At 36.3% G+C, this 24859-nt stretch overlaps 1 protein-coding gene across 1 annotated transcript; it reads right to left on the bottom strand.

The window, feature by feature from the left end:
* Positions 1-5120: 5120 nt before the first annotated feature.
* Positions 5121-10025, bottom strand: LOC143529687 (early nodulin-like protein 13). Its single transcript, XM_077025424.1, has 2 exons — positions 9844-10025; positions 5121-5533 (listed from the first exon to the last, which is right to left on the bottom strand). Exons 1-2 carry the CDS (start codon positions 10016-10018, stop codon positions 5121-5123), a joined length of 588 nt encoding a protein of 195 aa, XP_076881539.1. The 5' UTR covers positions 10019-10025.
* Positions 10026-24859: the final 14834 nt, after the last annotated feature.

The following is a 24859-nucleotide window of genomic DNA, read 5'->3' as shown; positions in this document are numbered from 1 at the left end:
TGATTAAATAATCATGTAATCGTGTGTATTTTTATCTAGTAATTATGTTATTAACTTCTCAATTGTATACCTAAATTTCAATATGAGAAGATAGTTGTTGCGACTAGTAACCGCTGAAAGTTAATCTTAAAGCCTATCTAGCACGGGAACAGGTACAAGACAGGGGTAGAGGACGATACGGGTACAGGGAACGAGAAAACTTAAAAATCCAAGATACGTGTACGACAAAGGTACGGTAAAAAATATAAAAAATAAATATATAATGTTAATTTAATACCGTTTTATATATAAATTTATAAGTTTAAGAATCAAATGTAAACTAGTGAAAATATAAGGGGTTAATTATTAAAATAAACAAACTTATTAAACCCTAAAAATAAAAAAATGGAGGTTCAAGATTTAATGTGCCGCTCTCTTGCATCTTTTTCATTTCTGGCCGTCTCCTCCTCTTCTTCTTCTCTTCTTCTTCTTCCAACAGAAATTGAAAGTCCGACGAACTTCCAGGTACACTTTTTCTCTGTCTAACCCTAAAAATAAAAAGAAACGTCCCGAAACGTTTTTGATTCATTCCATTAACCCGGAAACATTTTGGATCCGTGCTCATTAACCGGTAACGTTTAGGAAGCGTCCCCATGATGTTTCCGCCCCCTAGCCATCCCCGGGACGGGTATTCCATGTAAATTGCCATACCCTTACTTCCTAGCTTAAAACATTTTAAAAGAGAAAGTTGAATGGGGTAATTTATAGAGTTTAATTAATTAGTATTTAGTTAATAGTTTGAATGTTTAGAGTTACCGGTTAGTAATTTTGTTTATTTACATGTTTATCTTGTTAGTTTGAAAGCCTAGAAAGTAGGAGTTTGAGTCGTAATTTATTTAGGAAGTTATTTAGTATAATATGTGGTTAGGAGTATGTAATTGGTAAAATAATTAATAATAAACAGAATTTGCTTATGTTCTTGGGCCTGCTTTCCAATAAATGGAATAAGAGCTATCAGTCTTGTACTTACGGAACGAAAGTGGAAGATGGGTTGCAAGAAGAAGAAAAAGAAAAAGAAAAAGAAAAGAAAACAACTATAATAGTGAGTTCATGGTGGATATTGAAGAAACTGGAAGCAAGTATCGAGGTGACAAATACATGAAATGAATGTATAAATACATGAAAGGTAGTATAAACATGATATACATGAAATGGATGTATAAAAAGTAAGAAAAATATGAAAATATGAATAATTTGGTTCGGTTCGGTTAGGTTAGGTTAATTTTGGTTAACTAAGGGTACAAAAAATAAGTGATAACCAATTTTGGATTAATATAGATTCAGATTCGTCGGTTTTTGGTGCGATAAATGGTTCGGCTATTGCTCATCCATGTTTCCACCATTGTATTTAACTGAATGGGCCAGTGATAACCATACACATCTTTTCTTTTCTTTTCTTTTTTTCATTTAGTTAATATTTAGAGAGAATAACACAGATCCTCCTTGGTGTATACCCAGATTGCACGCATGCCGCTCACATTTCTGTAATCACAAGTTTGCTCCATTATAATTTGTAGCAGGTAACATTGATGCTCCTCTATGTGAACTCGCATGGCGGTGTTTAAGACCAATTAAAAATTGTCCTTGACCTATCTCGTTGTCGGCGATGTGTTTAGATATTCCCGACGATGTGTTATTAAGCCAATAAGAGGAAAAAAACACATGGTCGGAAGTAGTGGCATCCAGCCCATCTGGTGTCGGCAACGCGCTATGTTAATTCACCAATGCGTTTGCATACGTAATGCATCGTCGGAGATGTGTTATGTGTAGGTTCTGAAATGGAGCTAACAAGTTGTTCAGATCAATCCGTAACACTAGTGAACGGAAATCACCAATGCTACTTGGATCTAAGATCAAGAGCAATAAGAATACCATAAAGAGAGAAAGTAGTAGAGGGAGAGAGAGAGAGAGTGCAAGGAAACTTGTGGTGCATGGGTGAATAGTTGCTATTTATTCTTAGAAGTTTAGCTAGTGGTAAAGAAAATTGGATCTAAGATCAGCGATTGTCTTCTTCTGCTCAATTCTTCTCAATGAAACTTTAGAGATCACTCAGTCCGAGATCAACAACTAAAAAGAAGCAGATGATTAAAAACCGAAGAACTAACAAAAATGCGGGTATTCAAAACTGAGAGCCCTTACCAAACATATTCTCAGAAGTTTAGCTAGTGGCAGAATAGCAGTTGCCTCCAAATGAAAAGGTTCATACAGCCTTGGGGATCCTTAACAAAGACGAGATCCTGTTGAGTGCTTCACTTAAAGGGGGGGCAAGTTTTTGCAAACTTTGAGCTACAACAAACCAAGATAAGTATCAGTTAACCTAAAATTTTAGTCTACTAATCTATTTAACTTTTACCCTTGTTAATCCATAGCAAAGGAAGCTTTTCATCATTAGGGATGGAATCCCTCCTTACGAAAAACTACTTCCTATACCAACTGTCATCATTTTTAGTTGTATTCTCTATCAAATGATTTGACCAGCGGCTATCTGGAAAGCAATCCTGCTAGAGCCATGATTTCTCAACTTATACACGGAGGCAAGTTCGGAAACATCATATTGCAGGCTATGTGAAGTGACAAGCTTGTTAAGCGTGAAAAGGATCCTCCATGTCATCGGCATCATCTGAGCATAGCTCAGACCGGTAGTCTCAAAGAACGTGGTAATAAAAGTAGGAAAGGGATAGAAAAGGCCGAGAGAAAAAGGATGCACAAGAAAACAAACTCGGATCTTGGAAACATGATCGGAACACAAACGACTATCGAAGGGTCGGAAAATTGTTTCCTCCGGGAATACCCCGTCTGATTTCAATCGAGCGATATCTTTTGAAATTGCAGGTCTCAGCTAAGGGGGCAAGAAGGTTTTGCGTAATAAAATCACTCATTGAACTCCCAGATAAAAAGGAGGACGAACATATCCTATTTTTACCCATTATCCCCAAGAAAACGATAAAACCCTAAGAAGAGGAACGAGAAGGGAGAAGATTGATACCTGGATTTCTGGCAAGTTATGATGACAAATAACGAAAATCGATTTAGTATAGGCAATGATACCCCCCCCCCCTACATTTTAAGATGTGGCGATAATTACGCTAAGTAAGTTGCACCACGTCCCATAAAATTAGTCGTACTGACGTTATCAGGAAGAAAATATAACCATTGTAACATGGGTCGCATCAATTATATTTTAGGGACAATTGTTGTGGGTCAAAATATCGCTTAGGATATGAGTGTCGTTATCTTACCATCCGGGATCCTAGACATGTTCGGTATCCTGAACCCTTTATTTAATTCACAAACAGATATAATTTGCAGGTAATCATTGATGACTTAATTAGCATTACAAGTTTATTAAATGCATGGGTCAAGCATCTGGAATGAGTCATGTAACTGCTAAGATTAATGATCACATTAAAGACTCATTAAACAGGCAGGATCCTCGGCATCAGTTATGCTTGTGAAGCGTATCTTAACTAAATTCAGTTCTTAACCGCCATACAACGGCTAGTAAGACCAGATATTGATGAAGCAGTTCGTGAAGACCAAACTATCCAGGCCCACCAGCTCTTTTAGACAGAAATCAATAGCATTAATTACGGCATACCGATGCTATTTAAATGGGTCTATAATGAACAAAATATGACACTTGCTCACTTGCACATTACTACATACACACTTCTGTACTCTAGCATTTGTTTATCAGTAGTTCTCAAGTTGTAACACTTTTACTTATTAATACCTGTCGAGGTTTTTTGCCGGTGATCCTACTCAGGATCAATGGTGTTTTCTTACTATATCCTAAACCATTTACTGCTTTACACACACACACACTTGCAATATTGTGAAAAACACGTTACCTCACTTACAAAGTTTGATCACTAAATTGCTTAGTAATTTTTACCAAAACAATATTTATTAAAAAAACAGCTCAAAAACAATTAAATGTGTAGAAAATATTAATATAAAAATGTCTAATTTAGCTCACATAATTCATGTTTTTTGAGAGCGCGCCTCAATTAAGAAGATTTTGGATTTGGTTGAATGGTGGCTAGATGTGAAGTTGTCAGATTTGTGATTCTCAGCTGATCTCATGGAATGGGTTGAGAACTCGTATTTAAGTGTGCTCAAGAAAGAAATTGTGGGTGCAATTATACACGTTTGGTGGTCAATTTTGGAAGCTTCAAAATGATACTGTTTTTTTTATGATGAAAAACTTATGAAGTATGCAATGTTGTTTGATGATGTTACTTCTCGTTCCTTTGGTATTCGAGTAGAAAGAATAAGTGTAAAGTTAATTTGTTAGAGTGGTTGAAGAACCCTCTTTTATTCATGTAAGTTTCCTTTCTTGTTTTTGCCCGACTAGTTTTTTGCTAGTCGGTGCTTTATAGAGTATCCGCCGTCCCAAAAAGAATAACTGAATCGGTATGTTGTTTTTAAATGAAAGTTACATGAAATGATAAACGTTAACTCATCAGTGTAAGTTGGCGCATATATTTCAGAAGTACATGACCCTTATGGTAGCAATGATAAAGGAAACTCGAGTTAGATGGCATCAAGCGACTATAAGATGAAGAGATTTTGCATAGTTATTTATGTTTTGTATATAAAATAATATTCGGTTTTGGTTTTGACGATTTGTTTTCACTCTAAAATATTATTTAGACTTTTGTTGCACTAAGTATCAAAATCCCTCTAAACCTCTAATTAGAAGTTCTAATACCAAAAATTGGCTTTAAGAGATATCACTAAACTTATATTCATCACACGTTGAACTTTTGATCATATCTAAAGAAAGGGGTAGGCGTGTTGTTGTGGTTGGATGCTTCCCTTTTTTCTCAACATATTAACATTAGCATGTCATGAAAAATATCGTCTTCTATGTCAACAAAGAAACAGCAACATCATACTTTCATATTAAAAATAGCAACACACTTAAACACACAAATCAATGCATTTGGGAGTTGTACCGTACAACTCTTATTAACACATCGATAATTAAACAAACAAAGCTCTAGTAGCGCCATTTAAGCATATAAAAATCCTTGCTACTAACCAAATTATTATTTAAAACACACTACAATACAAACTTAAGAAAGCCCATAAACGAAAAGCCCAATAAAAGATAGGGCTAGAAGCCTGTTTAAGTGGGCTGCAGATGATGGAGATGGAGGTGGATCAAAGGGCCCAGGTGGAGATGGAGATGGAGGTGAAGGTGGGTTAAATGGCAAGAAGGGCCCAGTTGGAGGTGGAGGTGGAGGTGGATTAAATGGGAAGAAGGGCCCAGGTGAATCACGTGGCACCACGGGCACATGCAGCTTAGCACCATTTTTGCACTTGTCGTAGGACCCACTGGCGAAGTAGCGGGTCCCTTCCTCTACGAGGGCCACTTGATTTTCGAGATCAGTGTACATCTTTATGGGGTTAGTTAGATTGCACGAATGGTATTCTTCCATGCTTGCAAGCTCCACGAATATCTCATGTGGTAAGAAGTACTTGAACGCTGCCTCACCAAAAAGCAAACAAGTTATTTTTGTCATTATTTAATCATAATAAATAATTAATTATTATTATTAAAAGATGCATATGTGATCATCTGTCATACATGTAAATATTATCATATTAATTAATACAAGTAATTGGCAAAGTTAGGTTTGAGCGTCTAACCATACTTAGGATTAGAGGATTAGATATGATTTGCTACACTTGAATCTCTCTAAAAACATGATAGAGGATATGACTTTCTCGAAAAATAAGATTAAGCTAAGGATTTTTAAAGAAAAGCATAGGTTTGATAACACTTTGTCTCGGAGGCTTAACTTTACCTTATTTGTGTATGGGTGTCTATCTTATGTTTTTTTTCTTTCTTTTTTTACTTCTTAAACTTTTTAGTTATTTATTTTTTAATGTATTACTATTATTAATTTATTATTTACTATTTTAGTGCTAGTTATTATAAATTTTTATTATATAATATCTTAGTTTTATTATTATTATTATTTATTTCTAGTTGGTTAGAGTTCATGTCTTGGAAGTTGGAACTATACATTTGGTTAGAGTTTATGTGCGACTTTTAGTGACATGCATGGTTGTTGTTGTATTTAATAAGATAAATATGTACGTAATATGTAATAAGGAAAAATTAAAATGCAAAGGAATACAAAAATAAAAATTGTGAGAAGGATTTGTGACTATACAAAAAACTCTTAAAAAGATTAAAAAATAATAATAATAAATCATAACTCAAAATATAAATAGAAAATGAAAAAATTTAAAAACTAAAATGTTTCCGGTTCAAAAAAAAAATGCCGAAAGACACAATGATAAAAATAAACAAAAGACACATTTATAACTAAAAAAAACATAATAGATCGCAAAATATAACACAATGCCGAACAAAATACAACACAATGTTGAGTAATATAACATAATATCAAAAATAAAAAAGACACGATATTAAAGAAAAAAGACACAATCAATGACAAAAATAAACATAAAACATAATGATAAACAAAAAAAAACAATGATATTTTCCCTCAACGTTGTGTTTTTTTTAAGAACGAAGAAAAATGTTAAAACATTTTTGTGTTCTTACTTTTTTTGTTTTTTTATAAATTTTGAGTTATAATTTTTATTAATTTTATTTTTATTTTTTTATGATTTTTTTTGTGACTATAAATTCTTATAGAATAAGAGGATGTTGGGATTCTTTATCTTAGCTTCTTATAACTTATAACTTATGAGTTATAATTTATAAGGTATTTTAAAAAAATTAGATTTTGTGACTTTATAAGGTAACTTTGTAACTTATAACTTATATCTTAAATAAGTTATAAGGAGGTAAAATGAGAAATCTCAAACACCCCCTAATTTGACCCATTTATAATATAGTTATATTGATATAGCTATAGGGTGTGGATAAATTAAAAACTCCTTTTGGTTCTTTAGAACCTCACATGAACCGTGAATTTGGTTTGATAAATGAATGACATTATATTATGTACTTTAATTGGGATAAATATATTATTATATTGAGTGGAGGTATCAAAAGAGAAAATTAATCAAGTATTGATTTTCCTTTCTCTCTCCTACTTTCACATAACTTTTGGTTGACTCTTTTTTTGTTTGTTCAGGTAGTTTATTTCATTTAATGTTTTTTTTTCCTCTTGAATATAATAACCATGTTGAAAAACAATAAAATAATTACAACGTTTTATGTTTTATGCTTTTCTTTTTCGAGGGGAAAAAGTGAATTCTAAACTAAATTAAAGAATAAACAAATTAAATAAAAAACAAATAATTATTGTATTTATTTAAAAAAAAATATGTGAATTACCTTTTGGGAAAAAAAAAAAAAAGAAAAGAACATGTACGTTGTTTCTCTTTCTCAGGTTGCACGTAGTTGAAATTTAAGATTTCGTCTTTTACCATTTTAATAACTCACATCTTATTCAGTAACATTTTGATAGTAGGCTTTAAAACTTTTCTTAATTGCAATTTTTTTTTTTTTTTTTTGTCGTTTGTGAGATTTAAACCCAATAACTCCCCAACCCTCCTAACCCAAATTGTTTAAAAACTCTCTTTACCTAGGAACCACCAACTCATTGATGATTTAATTTTTATTTCTTCAATAACTTTCTAGGTATATATTATAAGTTCTATAATTAAATTTATATATATATCAATAATTTAACTATACTCAAGAAGAATTTAACATTTTTTGAAGTGTGTAATGCATATTTATGGTTCATCTCAAAAAAAATTTAAAGAGTAAAATATTTTTAAAAAAGTTTACGCTTTTTTTACATGTTTTACATATTTTAGTTGTAAGTGTACAATTTTCATTAACTTTTTTAATTAAATTTATATATTTGTTAATAATTTAAGTATGTTTAGAATGAATTAACATTTTTTGAAGTATGTAAGTAAATATTTAAGGTTCGTCCATACAAATTTTTTAAATAAAGAGCATAATACTTTTAAAAAAGTTTACACATATTTTACATGCTTTACGTATTTTAATATTAAAGTGCAAATTGTTTAATAAAGAGTGCAATATGTACTCTTCAGTTTGTTAATTTTTACAATTTTTTTAATTAAATTTACATATTTATCAATAATTTAACTATGTTTTGAAAGAATTTAACATTTTTTTAATGTATGTAAGTACATATTTAAGGCTTATTTTTACACATTTTTAAATTAGTTTACATATTTTAATATAGGTAAAAATATTTTTACGTTTGCAAAAATTTTCTTTTTGCCTGTTATTTAATTTTCTTTCAGCCCATTGTAAATCAATAACAATTCAGATTGTGGAAAGAAAATGCAACTCAAGATATAAAACCAAATACACATCTTAATTCACATCTATACAATTTAATCCAAAAGAATAAAAAGAAAATGTCACTAATATAAAAAAATAAAAAGAACTAAAGAATAAGAGAAATATTCATTCATATATCATCAACCTTTTGAAGCATCCAAAAATCATCACCATTATATTCCATGGTCTTAAGTGTTTCAAAACCAACAAATAAAGCGAAACAACTTAATATTATCTAAAATAATATATAATATTATAAATACACTCATGATTGCATTTGATTTTTTAAATAGATTAACCAAATAAATAGAAGTAACTCCACTTTTAAAATATAAAAATACATATTTGAGAGAGATAAAATATATATATTTCTAAATATATATATTCCTTTGTTTCTGACACTTCTGCTACATAAATTTGCAAAAAACAAAAGGAAATATATGATTGAAAATTACCTAAATAACCCTAAACGGAATTGAAAAGGTTGATAGGGGTAAGAAAACGTGTATTCTTGTGAACCACTAGAAGGGTTTTTAGAGTTTTTTAAATCATATGGGTTTTCAAATTATACATAGAACAACTGGAAGGATTTTTAGAGTTTTCTTAAGTTATATGGGTTTTCAAATTATACATAACCTATAGCTATATATATAGGTATAATAGTCATAAATATACATAAAATAGTTACATATTTTATAAATGTAAGCCAACCAACGCAAAATAAAAATAATTAATTTACTCGCTATAGGAGCTCAAGCCCAAACTCGCTGATTCAAAATGGTCGAGATCGAGTTTATACAAGCCCATGTCTTGTTTTACATATGTAAGCTCAAAGGTGACATATGGACAATTTATGACAAACTAAAGCTGTTTTTCTAATTTTCTAAAAGTAAAGGATGATACACAGGGCAGGCCGGGGCATAGGGCAATATGGGCAACCCGTCGGGGCACAAAATTTATATATATATATATATATATATATATGAAAAAAATATGTATATTTAATGTTTTACTCTAATTATACAATAACTAACTAGCTTGGTCTAGTGGTAGAGGGGTATGACTTCTAACCAAAAAGTTGTAGGTTCTAGTCTCACTTGAGACATTTTTAAGCTTAATTTTATACAAAAATTTTTCTAAACAACCTAAATCATAATCAAGTAAGCTCATTTAAAAATTTAATTGTTTAAACCAAATAAAAAACCATTTAAATAAGACCTAAATTTTTTTTGCCTATATTATTTCGTTACTCGTTTAGGTCTAAGGGTCTTTTTATTTCGACTCGGCCGAGTTATATAAATTCTGGGAGAGGGCCTGGTAATACATGTTTATCCCTTTTCAGTCTTTTTGAAAAAAGCAACATATAGAAATATTTTGTGTATCAAAGTTTAGTAGCAAATATCTATTACGATAAAACTGTACAAAACTTCTTTTAAAAAAAATAATAACTTATCATAACAAACAATAAAATCATATGTTATGCTTACATAGACTGTCTCCAACTTGAAAAACATGACCGGATGGCCAATTGCCAACATCTGTGGACGTGTTTGAAGCACGGTCATAGGGAACAACGTGGTGCACCACCTGAGCTCTGGCCAGTATCCCGCCGGAGACCACCGTGAGGATGAAAAACGCCACCAATAACTTCACTGTAGCCATGGTAAGAAAAGGTTAAAGTAAAGGTAGGTTTGTTGGTAACAAACAGGGTGTTAGAATGGTAGTTAAATAAATGAAAGATTGCACGTGATTGACATTGAAAGTATTTCTTGATCACGTGACTGGCATGGGAAAGTAAAACAGAAAGTCATCAATAGGCAACCACCAAACTAGAGTACTACCTTACATGCTTTAAGACCATTCCCAGTAAGTTGTTCATTAGCCTTTCAAGACCCGTACTGAAGTCAGCGTGTGAATTCATCCAATTATATTGTGTCACCTGATGCTGACTAGACCTTTCAACCCTTATCGGTCCCGTCACTGATGAATTCACCCTGTTGTCGTTCGTGTCTGCTGAATTCATCTATTCGCGAGCCAACCCATCAATCTTCTTCCTTTAGCCAAAGTGACCACGCTCACCTGGGGTCGCGGCGCCCGCTTGCGGCGAGTGATGAAGCGAGGGTGTTGTGGCGCTCATAGCTCGCGTCACTCATTGAAGCCGGTGCTCGCTTAACCATAACGCATATTCTTATGGTGGGGGCTTTAAAGCCTCTTCACAGTGTCATGCCAGCGTCAGCGTCACATGAACACTCTGAGCTTTAAAGCCCCAACTATAATGCTAGTCTATGGTTTAATGCCTCGATGGGCTTTAAACCTTTTATTTATTTATTTACTTTTTTAACACAATAGAATAAAAACAAATTAATAATATAATCATACTAAAATTAAAATATTAATAAAAATAAAAAACATACAAATAAAAAATAAAAATAAAAAACATAAAAAAACAATGAAAAGATAACTTAAATTAACCAACATATAACTAATATTCGTCATCGTTCTCTTCGTCGTTGCCCTCGTCCTCGTCTTCATCCTCGTTTGCATATTTGGCCATTATCTTTGCCTTTTTTTCTCCAAAAAAGCCCACATGGTCATATCTAGATGCGATAAATCCTTTGCGAGGAACTTGAAATCCTTGTCTCGTTGCCACTTTGATTGAGCTTTTTAACTTTCATCATGCATGGCTTTGTATTCCGCATGCATCAATTTTCTTTCTTCATGCATTCTTGTGATTTCATCTTTTGAGTCTTTTTTAACCTCGGCATTCTCGGTTAATTTAAGCTCCAAGTTATCAAAACGCAGCTCACTTCGGAACTCATCGAGGATTCCGTTCTAGACGAAGATCCCCCACCTCTAGCCATCGCATTTGCTTTATCTCTCCCTACCGGATGTGATAACTCATTCGACTCATCAAAACAAAATCAGGATCATACTCGTTTAGATTAAGTTGATAGCGACCATCCTGCATGGCTTGAGACGGCGATTGATCGGCAGAAGTAGACGTTGTCTTTGATCATTTGGACGGTCTAGGCGAAGATGATGGGACCGGATGCCACTTTGGTGAGCTCGTGCATTGTCTCCAAACTACCAACATATTGAAATCTCGGCCTTGTATTATTTTAAGCAAAACTCCATCACGTTGGTGTCGCTTATGTCGCTTTTCCTCCCATTGTTTCCAACGCGTGTGTAAATGTTGGAAAAGGTTTTTTTTTCTTTTTTTTTGTGCGCATTGCCTTCCATTTGTTATAGACGGAATCATCCATACGTTGAAACCTCGACCCATTGTAGTAAAGAACTTAGTACGTATTTCTTCCCAAAACTCAGGTTTATGTCTACCGTCACCTTCGATACAAATAAAGCTTAGCATTAGTCAACAAAAAAAATAAAACATGAAATGTATATATAATTTTTATAATTACCTTGAACTAAGTCTTCGGATGAGTCAATCCACACACATGCCAACGCCATCTCCTCATCCGCTTCCCACTTTAATCTTTCGGCCTTTTCCTTAGTTGTTTGACCGCCAGCATGATTCTTTTTATGACTTAGTTTACGACGAAGTTGCGGTTCGGATCTTGGGTTTCGGGTGTCTGTGTTTCGGGTACTTGTGAAGACATATGTGGCATTGGCGGTCAAAAGAACATATCGGTAAACGATTGCATTGGTGGAGGCATTACGGGTCGATGACCTTATTGGTTGGCAAAGAAAGGATTAGTAGAGTCATTGTTATTTACAAGCAAACTAGACCACCACAATTGAGCCAGATCCCACGGGCTCGAATTTGGGATTGGGTTTGGGTTCGGGTTTGGGTTTGAGCTCCACTAATGGTGTTTACTTGAGAATTTATAGAAAGTGGTTTAAAAAAATAAGTTTTTTTTTGTAACAGTAATAATACCGTTGGATAGGGGAGGGCCCACAAAAAAACCCACTACAGTGACGGTCTTGGCAACCCCCCCCCCCCCCGACGCCCCTCGGCGGTGTGGATGCATGAAGGCATCCCTTAGCTGCCCACCAACACGCAGAAGGGTCTTAGCAACCCAACTCAATCTTTAGTAAAAAAGTAATTTCTCTCTCATTAACAAAAACAACTCAACCTAATATAAATTTTCTCTCTCATTCATGACGCAATCTCAACCAACATTTTTGTTATATAAATATAATTTATGATTATTTATAATATATAAACAATAAAACTTTAAATAATAAGTTTACAAAACAACAATATTATATTGGAAAACTAATAAAAAAATACATATTTATGAAACAACCTCGTTTATAAAAAATTTATATCTAAGTGTTTAGAAAAAAATATATATAAGCAGTTGTGTTTTTAGATTTTTTAAGCTAGCAATTTAAGTTATTAAACAAGAACCAATTTCTATATTATATTAATTGTTTACAAAAAAAAAGGAAAAGGGATAAGAAACATGAACTAGTAATTGTTTGGCATATGGCATAAAAATGGTTTGCAAATTATTTTGTTTTGGTGAACTAGTTTGTGAGAATTAACTACAAAAAATTATTATTATTTTTCTTTAATGCCATGTGGCAACCAAACCCATCATTGGTTTGCCAATGAGAATGGTCTAAGAGCATTCTCATCCAACCCCTTATATTATGTGAGGGATGTTTTTATAATTTAGAGAGTGATTCAGAGTGTTGTGAGTGAAGAGTTTTTATATTTTAGAAAAAGTAGTGATTTTTCTGTATATTTGAAAAGTTACTGTTCATCCCCTATAATTTTTTAATATATTTTGAAAGTGGTTGTGAGTGAATGATAGAGAAAATGTAATGATAAAAGGTATAAAAAATATTATTTAATTCAAATGGAGAGAGAAAATAAAGTGAGTTTTAGTGTAATTTTTGGTTTAGAGATAGAGGTGGGATGAGAATGCTCTAACACCATGTGTACCGGATGAAGTTTCTATGGTGACATTTTACGTCATGTAACGCCACGTCATCATAGTGTCGTTTTACAATAAAATGGTGTAGTGTATGGAGCCCTTCCAGTCATTAGATCATTATCATTATTTTTTTATTTTTATTAAAAATAATACAAATAACATTTTATTAAATAACTAAAATTTACATTAAAATTAAAACACTACTAAACATTAATCGTCTTCGTCTTCCATTTCAAACTCATCTTCACATTCTTCATCTCCTTTTTCAAACTCATCTTCCACTTCTTCTTCTTCTCATGCAAACTTATCTTCACTTTCCATGTCTCCTTCATCATCTCCGCCTGCTACATTTTCACATTAATCGCAAATTGGCCGAGCCGACCAAGCATGTTGGACCAGTCCGCCATAAGCGAATTTTGCACCCTCTCTTCCATAATTGCTTGAGTTTGTTGTTGAACATCCCTCAATATATAATATTGACATATTTTTCTCCCATCGTCTTTTATAATCATATTATGCAATATGATACACGTATACATAGCATCTCTCATTTTTTTCCAACGTTCATAAACGGCACGGATTTCTCACAAAATGCCAGTGTTGGCGGAAAAACCCCAAAACATCTCTCTATGTCCTTTCGCAAAGACTCTTGTATTTTCTTAAAATGGTCTCTCTTTTCACCGATCGAGTCTCTAGATGTTTTCGTGATAATTTAATATTTCAGATATATCCCATCTCCCAAATAGTATTCACGTGGGTAGTAGTTATTGTTAGCCCAAAAGGATGTGTGATTAGTATGGTAGCGGAGATGTAATCCTCTATCACAGGCAACACCTCCAAACATTTTTGTCGTTGTTGGACCAAGGGCAACCAAAGTAGGCCGACCAAACCCAAAGGTCGTATGAAGCAACTGTCTGAAGACTGACCGTTGGTGTTTTTTGGTCACCATGTGCGTATTGACTGTAACATTCATTATTCTTTCAAACTCAAAACCTGACCCGATTTGTGAACGGATATTTTTCCTCCTAAAAAATCTTGCAATTTAATCAGACCATTTAATCATTTAACACTTAATATATGTGAGCTTTTACATTAAATTAGTAATTAACTATATGGATATGGCATAATAAATCCCTTAACTATATTTTTAATCTTTCTTGCACCCGCAACTAAAGTCTAAGGACTTGTTTGCAAAATCACCAAACTCCTTTTCCCCTCTTCTCTTCCTTCCCGGTCGCCGACACAGCCCCCCCCCCCATCTTGCTTGCTCCTTAATTCACGGCAGAATCAACAAAATTGACCTTACCAAATCATTCTTGAACTTAAAACGCGTCTGCCGACAATCTATAGATGGTAAATGATGAAGAATTGGCAGCTATAGTATTAAATCGAACCACGGCTTGATTGCTTCTAAATCACAACAAATACTCGTTTATAATTCAATTAAACGATACCACATCTCCCTCACAGCATTACGACAAGAACCCCTAACTTAATTGCATCATATGAAGCTGTAAAGATCCATATCGAACACAAGTTGAAGCCGTAACCCAAGTTCGTTGTCATCTAACTAAACATCCTCTAAACTGGTAATTGTTATATGCTTTGAATTCGCTTTTATCTGGAAATCAATAGCCCCAAACTAATTTTAATAAATATTGATCAAATTAAACGAAATCGGATTCTAGGGTTTATTTGATTTGGGGAAGAACATTACGTTGTCTATTTATTAATCTGTCTTCACATTCTTAACAACAAACCAAGCTGGCCTGGTGGTCTGGTACATTTGAGAATGATGTGCTAAAAGTAGTTTAATATTTATTAACTAAATTAACTAAAAATAAACACTAAGTAATACTCTAGACTCTCTAAAACTCGACTAAACTACTAACCGGCAAGTGAACCGATCAACTCTAGTAAAGCTAAGTAAGTCCGGATATCGAACCCACGAGACGCTTTTAATTAAGTTTACTAGCTAATTAGACTCGACTACAAAACACGACATATTAATTATATTTATTTGGGGGATTTTAATTAAAATACTAATTTAATACTATAATTAAAAACTAATTAAGAAAACAAGTAATTTAAACGAAAGCAAAGTTTATTTTGAAAATAAGATGATGATGAGAAAACTACCTAGGCTAGAATCCCCTAAAATTCAGTAATGAATTAACTCGGGAAAATATTTAGTTACCGACTGGGATCGTAAAATAGACACTTGTGAGAAAACCCGAACAGGACCCCTGACCCTTCTCAAGAGAAACCTATGGATTTCTAACAAGTTTTAACGCACACCAGTATTAAAAATCAAATTCGTTTACGGTCACCCAATTGTTTATAATTTAGTTCATTTATACGAAATCCTACCTTACAGCACGGAAATCAAAGGCAGTTTAATATATCAAATTGATTCGATAGACAAAGTTAATCAATCAAACCTAGACGGACTCCTTACGAAGAGCTAAATCTAACAATCCTGATCAACAAAGACCTATCAATAACCTAGCACATTACAGCTATTTAAGTTAGCAGTACACTTAGGTTTATTTAATTAATAATTATTGTTCCTATGATCTTAGTGCACATTAATCATAAAATAATCAAAAACACAAAGTAATTGACGTAATAGCAACCTATCAAAATGACAAACAATATTCTAGGCAACTATGGAATAATAACAATTAATCACACAATCCTAAATATCCATACGCATCAATGTAATATAAGTAAACCTTTTACTAAACCATAAAAACCATAACGTAAATAAATCCCAAATCAAAGCACAACGTCAAAGTAGGTTCATCATAAGCCTAGGCAGTCTATAACGTTTAGCCTAGCATCTCAAAATCAAACAAAACAATAATAAACGAAATCATGGCGAAAATAAATAAGAACGGAAGAATAAAGGCGATAAAACCCGGAGTCTTCGTCCTTGATCGATAAGCACTTCGCCGGCTGATTCCTTGACTCCAAAGCTGCCGGACACTCGCCTCGGAACTCACAAAATTCGTCTGGACTTCAAGGTATGAATAATGGTGAGTTTAGGGGTCTTTTTATAGGCAACAGGGGATCCAAAAATAGGTTAAGTCGGCCAAAAACGAACATTCTGGAAATCCGGACACCGCCACCACCCGCCGCGCCGCGCGACGGCCCTCTTCCTCTTGGCCGTGCGGCGGACCGGCCTAGGGAGGGGGGGGCTGGTCCACCTCGTTGATCGGTTCACTTCCTGGTTCGGTCCGGGTCGTTTCCTGATGTGTAGGTTCTCCGGTTCGGCTTGTTTTTGCTCATTTTTCGCCCTCTTTTCACTAGAATTAAAACCCAAAACCTAGAACATACAATCATGTTAGTAGTATACAAATCTTACGATAAACCGAACTATATTAATAAAATAATAAATAAAATATACACGAGATTTAATGAATAATACACGTTATATCAAATATCCCCACACTTAACCTTTTTTCGTTCCTGAAAAAGTCTCATTGCAACAGGATCAGAATCGGAGAAATACAGTTTTAAAAACATATAAGGTTATCTTTAAAGCTCAGATAAATGTAAAAACCTCGATTGCCGATATTGTTGTCCACTTAAACCTAGCCACCAGCCTATCAAGCCCCCACGCACATTAAGCATTTAAGTTCATGTGATATCAAAAACCTATGGGTCTCACACCTTTGGAGTTAAGATACTGGTTCAACATATCACCGTAAGATAACAACCCCTTAATGGTAAGAAGAAAATGCATTTAGATGGAATTAATGGATGATAGGTCAAGTGAGGTCGTACGAGCATGCCATAAATATTATTGGACTTTGTCCTATATATGCCCTAAGAAAATATTTATTGACTAAAAACCTCGAGCCCCAATAGTGTATCCTCAGAGTCGCCATCCCCTTGGTAACACGTAAACTCTCAGTCTCGTCTAGTATGTGCCCTTTGGCCTCTTTTTCTATTTTTGAGAATGCTTCTTTGGCATTTTTCATTACTTTGCTCTTCTCACTTTTTTCTTTTTCAGATCAACTTTTGGAATATTTATATTTAATTTTTTTATTTTTAATTTTTTATTATGCACTTAGGCATCTTTTACCTAAAAATATACAACTAAATTCTAAGCTGTTATAAAAATTGGACATTTGCGGGCGCCACCACTCTTTAGTTATTTTCATAAAACAGAGTGGCGTGCTAATTTAAAGTGTATTCAATTCTCACCATGTTAGGGTAATCAGCTTATGGTAATACTCCCTATACCTTATCGAATTTCAGCTTCACTGTCCCCCCTAGGATGAGAACCCACAAAATCTATGATTAATTAGATTTATTAAGAATATGTAATGGAAAACCTTTCAAGACTAGTTGGGCCTACCGACACATCCCAAGCTTAGTACGCCTTCTTTAATATTATCTCATATTATTAGTAGTTTGAAAAACCGATTCCCGATAAATATCCTCATCTCCCATTTAAGTGCAAAAAGAAACAAAATCAAGGGACATTTTTTAATTTTTTTTTTAAATAAAAATTAACTACGACTCAAATGACCTATCCCCACACTTAAATGTTGCATTGTCCTCAATGCAAGGATAAGGACGAAAAGATAAAATAAATCGGAATAATAAAACTAATAACCTAAAAAATAAAAGCAAAAATAAAAAACAAACAAGCAAGATAAATAATGGAAAAGACTTAGTTGGTAATATGCGAATGACGATATGATGCTTCCAAAGCTGCCCTCCATCTCAGAACGTGCTCTACAACCAGTATCAAATTTTTCTCTCGTACACGAGCGGAAGCGACAACAACAAAAACAATATCTAAAACTCGTCTTATCAACCTCGATAGATATAAATCATTCAAAGTATGGAACCGGACCAACCAACCAAAAACAAGATATAATATAAATAATAGCCGCAAATAGATAAATAAAAGTATACGGCTCCTGCTGCTCCATCCCCACACTTGAATGTTGCATTATACCTCAAGGGGATCTTCTCTCAATCCTGCAAAAACTTAAAAACACAAAAACAAAGAAAACTTACAAAAGACTACGTTAGTGACACGACAAGACTCGAAAATAAAAATGGAATAACTATACAAACTCTACACTTGAGTTTTCACTCAAGACACTCTCTTATGTGATCTAATCAGCTGCCCAAGTGGAGCTTCCTCCACCTCGGTCAAACTCCATGGTGCTCCAAGAAACTGCATCACGATACGACCAGTCATCTTCAATCATATTCCTCTTTTCTCCAACTCCTCCAAACTCAACAAAGTTCCACTTTCCACCGCCTCTCTCTCTATCAAACTCCATCGACTCTCGAGAACTCTCAATTTCTCTCTCCTCCTCCAAACAAACTCTGACGGAGCGAGGGTGCCCGAGTTGTGGATCCATGCCCGGAATGAAAGACTCAATTGCATAAACGGGATGACGTGGATCAATGAGACCGTCTTGACCACTCGGTTGTCTCATGGATTTAGCAACATAAGTGACACTATCGTCGCCGGCTCTAAGGGTGATCTTACCATCAAATACATCAACGAGTGCCCTAGCAGTACGCAAGAATGGACGACCTAAAATAATAGGAACTCTCTCATCGGCCTCCATATATAAAACCACAAAATCTACGGGGAAAATCAAATTATCGACTTTCACGCGCAAGTTTTTTATGATTCCCCTAAGGTACTTCACCGAACGGTCAGCTAAAGACAAGGTCATACGGGTGGGTGTAAGTTCGCCTAGGCCTAGCTTCTCAAACAACGAATATGGCATTAAGTTTATGCTAACTCTTAGGTCTGCTAAAGCCCGACGAGGTATCCCTACCAAACAAACATGGAACAGTAAAAACACCGGGATCGGGTAACTTTTCGGGATCCTTGTTGAGCACTACTGCAGAACACTTTCCTTTCAGTGGAACGGTCGAAAGCTCCTCCAGACTTTCCTTTCGCTTAAGAATATCTTTCAAGAACTTCGCATATTTCAGCATATGCTGGAGGGCCTCAATGAACGGGAGATTAATCCTAAGCTGCCTAAAAATATCTAGGAAGTTCTCGTATTCTCTACGAAATTTATGATTCTTAGCACGGGCTGGATACGGCAAACGAGAATGATCTATAAGCGGTGAAGGCCTAACATCTATTGGTTTCTTTTCCTCACTTCCTCTAACTATGGACTCACTGGTTGGTGCGGTACTTGCTGGGCCTAGCCTAGGTTGCACCCTCCCAGGAGTCTCCAACACTATCTCCTGATCCACTAACTCATCACTCTCCTCTACCTCAATCTCTCTATCCGGACCTAAAACCCTACCACTACGAGTAGAAATGGCATTTATTTGAGCGGCCGGATTATGCTGAGTAGAACCTGAAAACTAACCTGGGGGTCTCTCATCTAGACGTCGGGCTATATCACCTACAGTTCTCTGAAGATCTAAGAGTGCGGACTGGTGATTCCTTAAAAGCAAATCATGATCGGCAATTTTTTTATGAGTGTCCTGATCTCTAACTAGGATCAGCTTCATCATTTCCTCTAACTTACCAATACCACTACTCAAGTCCTGCCCATTACTCCCACCTTGACTACTTTGATCCCCACTAAATGATTGATCCTGCCCCTGATTAAGATTTGAATTTGATTGGAAATTAGGGGGTGTACCGGAAGAACGCCAATTAGAGTTATAATTATTATTCTTATAGTTGTTCCAGTTTGAATTATTATTACCATTAAATGCATTAGGAACCCTACTCTGTCCTCCTATGAACTCTACCTACTCCTGACTCATCAACGGACAATCTGAAGTCCCATGCCCTCCTCTACACAACTCGCACTTATCTATCTTAGCCTTAAGGTTTTTAATCTCACTGGCTAGACTCTCTAAGGCGGCAGCCACACTAGTATCCAGATTAACCTGGTGCACACCTCGAACGGATGAGGGTGTACTAGTGACGGGATTTGAATTCCCGCTACGTGGCTTTTTAGCAAACTCGGACTGGGCAAAAATTTCAAACAACTCATTACACTCTACTACATTTTTCTTATCCATTAAGTTACCTCCAGCAGCAGTGTCGAAACGAGCCTGTGTCTCATATGTCAGCCCATTGTAAAACTTCTCGACTAGGGCCCACTAAGTAAGACCATGCTGTGAACAAAGGGCCAGTAAACCTTGAAAACGCTCTCAAGCTTGACAGTATGGCTCGTCCGGCTCCATTTGGAAAGAATGGATCTGATCACGGAGGAAAGATGCTTTGGCAGGCGGGAAGTATTTCTTCAAGAAAGCGGTACGCAACGCCTCCCAAGTAGTGAATGCTCTAGCAGGTTGTGAATCGAGCCAAGTGGCGGCACGACCCATAAGTGAAAACGGGAATAAATGGAGGAAAATGGTATCTTCATTAGCACCTTATAAATTGAACGTCCTGAGCAAACGGGTGAGACGGTTGATATGCGCTGGTGCGTCCTCATCGTCACAGCCATGGAATAGATTACTCTGGATGAGATTGGTTATGACAAAAGAGGGAATCTGCGAAGAATTGGGGTGATTACGGGGGTGATGATGGGCGAGTGATCTCCGGTGAAACCCTCGAAGCTTGTTGGTAAACGGTTCGGTTGTCGGCCATTTGAATATCGGGAATGGTTCTTGTAACATCCTAAAATTTTTATATTGATAAATAAAAGAAAGTTATGTTTAGTAATTTCACGTTTTAGTTATTTAAATGTCGAGTAAGGAACGGGTCTTGGGCTTAGTTATTTTATGAACTCGGCCTGTCTCGACCCGTAGGAAGCCAACCCGAGCCTAACCAAACCCGTAGTATATAAACGAAAGTTCTTGACACTTCCACCATTTTCACCATCTTCCTTCACTTACACCCACCCAAACACTCTCATTTCTAGAGAGAGAAGCTAGAGAGAGAAAGTTCTCAAATCACAAATCCGAGTCCACAATCTTGTTCCTAATCGTTTTTGGTAAGTCCCCCTCGAAAATCATCCGTTTTCATAACCATTTCCGACCTCAAATCGAGCAAAAACTCCCATTTTCGTAACTTGAGTTTTCGGGTCAAAAACCGCCTTGTTTTGGTGTCAAAATACAAGCTTTTGTGTTTAAAAGTACTAGGGATCGATAGCCCTTTCAATCCCGAGCATTTCCATGTCAAAAACTTCGATTTTGGGTCAAAAATCTGGAAAATCTGGAAAACCCGTGGGTTTCTCCGTCGCCCAGCTTGAAGGAGTCGAATCAGACTCATTCGATCGAACCAGTCGATCGAATCAGTCCATTCGATCGAATGCGTAGATCGAACAAGTCCAGTCGACCGAATAGGGAAGCAACCGAATGGTCTCCAACTCATTCGATCGAATGAGTTTTGTATTCGATCGAATGAGTGTTGTATTCGATCGAACGTGTTCCTATTCGATCGAACGTGTTCCTGTTTGATCGAACGTGTTCCTATTCGATCGAACGTGATGTATTCGATCGAACGTGTTCCTGTTTGATCGAACGTGTTCCTATTCGATCGAACGTGATGTATTCGATCGAACGTGTTCCTATTCGATCGAACGTGTTCCTATTCGATCGAATCAAGCCAGAACCAAGCTGTTTCCAAGTTCGCCTAAGGTTTAACTTCGCCTGAAGCGAAGTTCGTCTATAAAATAAATTAAAAACCTAATGGAAAATGTGTTAAGGCGGTTATCGAAAATGAGTAGTAGTAATAGTAGTAGCAGTAATTGATACGTGTAAATATTATACAGTTAGCCGTGCGCAGCTCAAGAGGAGAATAACTATTAACGGAGAGCGTAACAGTATTCAGGTGAGTTTCTAGCCCCATTTATGTGTTATGTTTTCGGGGCTGTGTGCATACTCGATGTGTTGTTAATACATTTATCCTAAGTGATAAGTGTATGCCATATGTGATATATGTGATGGATATGAATGGTTGCTTGTCGGTACGCGAACGATCTTCGGATATTGCGCGTATTGTCAGGTCAAAAATAAAGGTACGAATATTATACATCGAAGATGTATGAACATTACAAATGAATACTTGTCGGGGCGTGAACGATCTTCGGATATTGCACGTATCGACAAGAGGTATGGTTGTTAAATGAATGATGTAAAGAACGCCTAGGGTGTTCTTATGCTATGATGTAATTATTGTATATGTGAAGTAGGTGTATGCAGTTACACGAATGGTATGTGAGTTCTACGTTCGACATAGTAAGTTAGGATGGCAAATCCCTCTAGCTTTTGTCGGACATAGACTCGGCTGGTGATGGCGTAGTTAAGGACTGCGGGCCTTATACGTAAAGTAGATGATAGACGTAAACGTAGATAGGGACGGTGGGCCTTATACGTGTTACAGATAATAGACGACAACGTAGTTAAGGACTGCGGACCTTATACGTATTATAGATAGGCATCAGCATAGGAAAGGACTGTGGACCTTATACGTGCTGTAGTTGTATTGTGGTAGCATAGGGGAGGACTGCGGACCTCGTACGTGCTATGGTTTAGGTTGCAACATAGGGGAGGACTGTGGACCTTGTACGTGTTGTGGATGTAGGATGGTATAGGGAAGGACTGCGGACCTTGCACGTACCATAAAGGGTGAACATAGGTAAGGACCGCGGACCTTTTACGTGTTCACGACCTTGAGTACAGGTATAGACGGCGGACTATGAACGTACTCACGGTAGACTGAGGTTAGTGGTTATAAATATGTGTGTATGTATGGTAGTAAGTGTGTATGTAGAACAGAAGGGTAACTAGTGAAGTATGGATATGTATCTACGGATATGTATGTATGTGTATGTATTGTATGGCGTTCGATTAACTAGAACTCACTCAGCGTAGCTGACTTTTAGTATGCACGCAGGTGAGCTGATTACAGAGTTAGCATGAGGACGACACACGGCATGGATTGAACGGCTGGCATCTGAAGAAAGAAGTAAAGATGTTTTAAATATAAAGTTTTGTGTTATGGTATCAAAGAAAAAGTTTAACGTTTTGTAACAAATGATTGATGTTTTATATTCCGCGAAAAGTTTTAATAAACTCTGATTGAAGAACTGTGTTTATGAGTAAATCCGACGCTAAAGTAGGGCTACCGGGTTCGGGGCCTTACAAGTTGGTATCAGAGCATAAGTTCGAGAGATTTAAGCATCCTACATGCTTAGACTCGAACAGAAAATGGGATTTAAGTAAGAAAGGAAAGAAGATGCCAGTTCAAGAATGCCATGTGTCGCTCAAGCAAGATCAGTAAAGGTAAGGTATATGATTAAATGATATATGTTAATGAGAAAGGAAAGATATGTGAACGTCAGGGATAGGAATAATTGATTGTTTGATTTGACAAACTGCTTAAGTAGAACCAGCACAAATAGACTCATAAAGGGAAGTGTATAGGACACGGAAGGTAACGTGATCAGCTAATCACAACTGGCCACTGTTATTACCTGTTAGCCTTACTATCCTTGTACTAAATAGTTCCTTGAGTGATGATGTTTGTGTTTTTCCCTTTTAGAATACGGATGGCTGGAGCTGGAGAATTTGTGGGAACTGGGGGTCGCACAGGACGTCGTGGCAGGCCTCGTCTTGTCCGGCAACCCTCGGTAGAAGAAGCTTCCCACACCGAAGATGAAGGAAGCGCAGCTGGAGGAGACCAGAACAACAATGAAGAAGTTCAACTTAGCCCTGCAGTTCAAGCAGCCATTGTTCAAGCTGTAGTTGCTGCTGTGAAGAACCTGAATCCCGAAGGATCTGCTGGAAGCCGTGAGCGAACTGCTGAAGGGGCAGGGGGTGATGGTAAGGAGGTTGGGGAAGGAGAAAGAGGGGCCTCGAGCGAGGATAAGTCTGTGAAAGTCGATGATAGGAGAAGAGGACAAGGTGGGTGCAGCTATAAGTCCTTCAAAGGATGCGACCCGCCGAAGCTGACTGGGTTGGGAGACGCAATCGCTACTCTCCAATGGATAACCACTATGGACAAGGTTATCCGCATTAGCGAATGCCGTCCCGACCAAGCTGTGGGTTATGCTACTCAGTCATTTGTGGAAGAAGCTATGTATTGGTGGGAAAGTGTGGAGCAGAGAAAGACTAGGGATGAGATCAAGGCGTTGAGATGGGACGATCTGAAAGAGTTGGTGATGAAGAAGTTCTGTGCAGATGCAGAGGTTGAAAGGACGGAGATGAAGTTCCTGAATTTGAAGGCCGGTATGATGACGCATCGTGAGTATACTACTGAATTCAGCCGACTATCTAGATTGGTGCCTGATATGGTTGACACTGAGGTCAAAAGAATCAAATGTTATGTGAGGGGATTGCCACAAAAAGTCCGCATGTTGGTCAGGGCAAATAAACCTGCTACTTTTGACTCTGCTGTTGAACTCGCAGAAGTGGTTTATGCTGACCTGGCTGAGGACGATGTGGTGGTGGGGGAAAAGAAGGAGAAGAAATGGGCTACCTCTGCTAAGCGGTCTGGCGAGATGGTGACAACAACTGATGAGAGGAAGGTCAAGGTTGGGAACAAGGATGCATGTAAGACGTGTGGGCAAGTGCACCTGGGAGAATGCAAGACTGGGACAGACAGGTGCTATCGGTGTGGAAAGAGTGGGCATTATTC

Source organism: Bidens hawaiensis, unplaced genomic scaffold (genome assembly GCF_021521415.1).
Source record: "Bidens hawaiensis isolate Kalapana, Puna unplaced genomic scaffold, B.hawaiensis_p1.1 tig00008636_1, whole genome shotgun sequence".
Taxonomy (NCBI): domain Eukaryota; kingdom Viridiplantae; phylum Streptophyta; class Magnoliopsida; order Asterales; family Asteraceae; genus Bidens; species Bidens hawaiensis.
Note: the sequence above shows the minus strand (reverse complement) of the source record. Positions and strands in the feature narration are given on the sequence as shown.

What these genes read in the sequence shown, in the direction of transcription:
- LOC143529687 (XM_077025424.1), bottom strand. Translation starts at nt 10,018, where the DNA reads ATGGCTACAGTGAAGTTATTGGTGGCGTTTTTCATCCTCACGGTGGTC. An exon ending in TCAAGTTGGAGACAGTCTAT is followed by an intron (nt 5,534 to 9,843) that starts GTAAGCATAACA and finishes TTGGTGAGGCAG; the next exon opens with CGTTCAAGTACTTCTTACCA.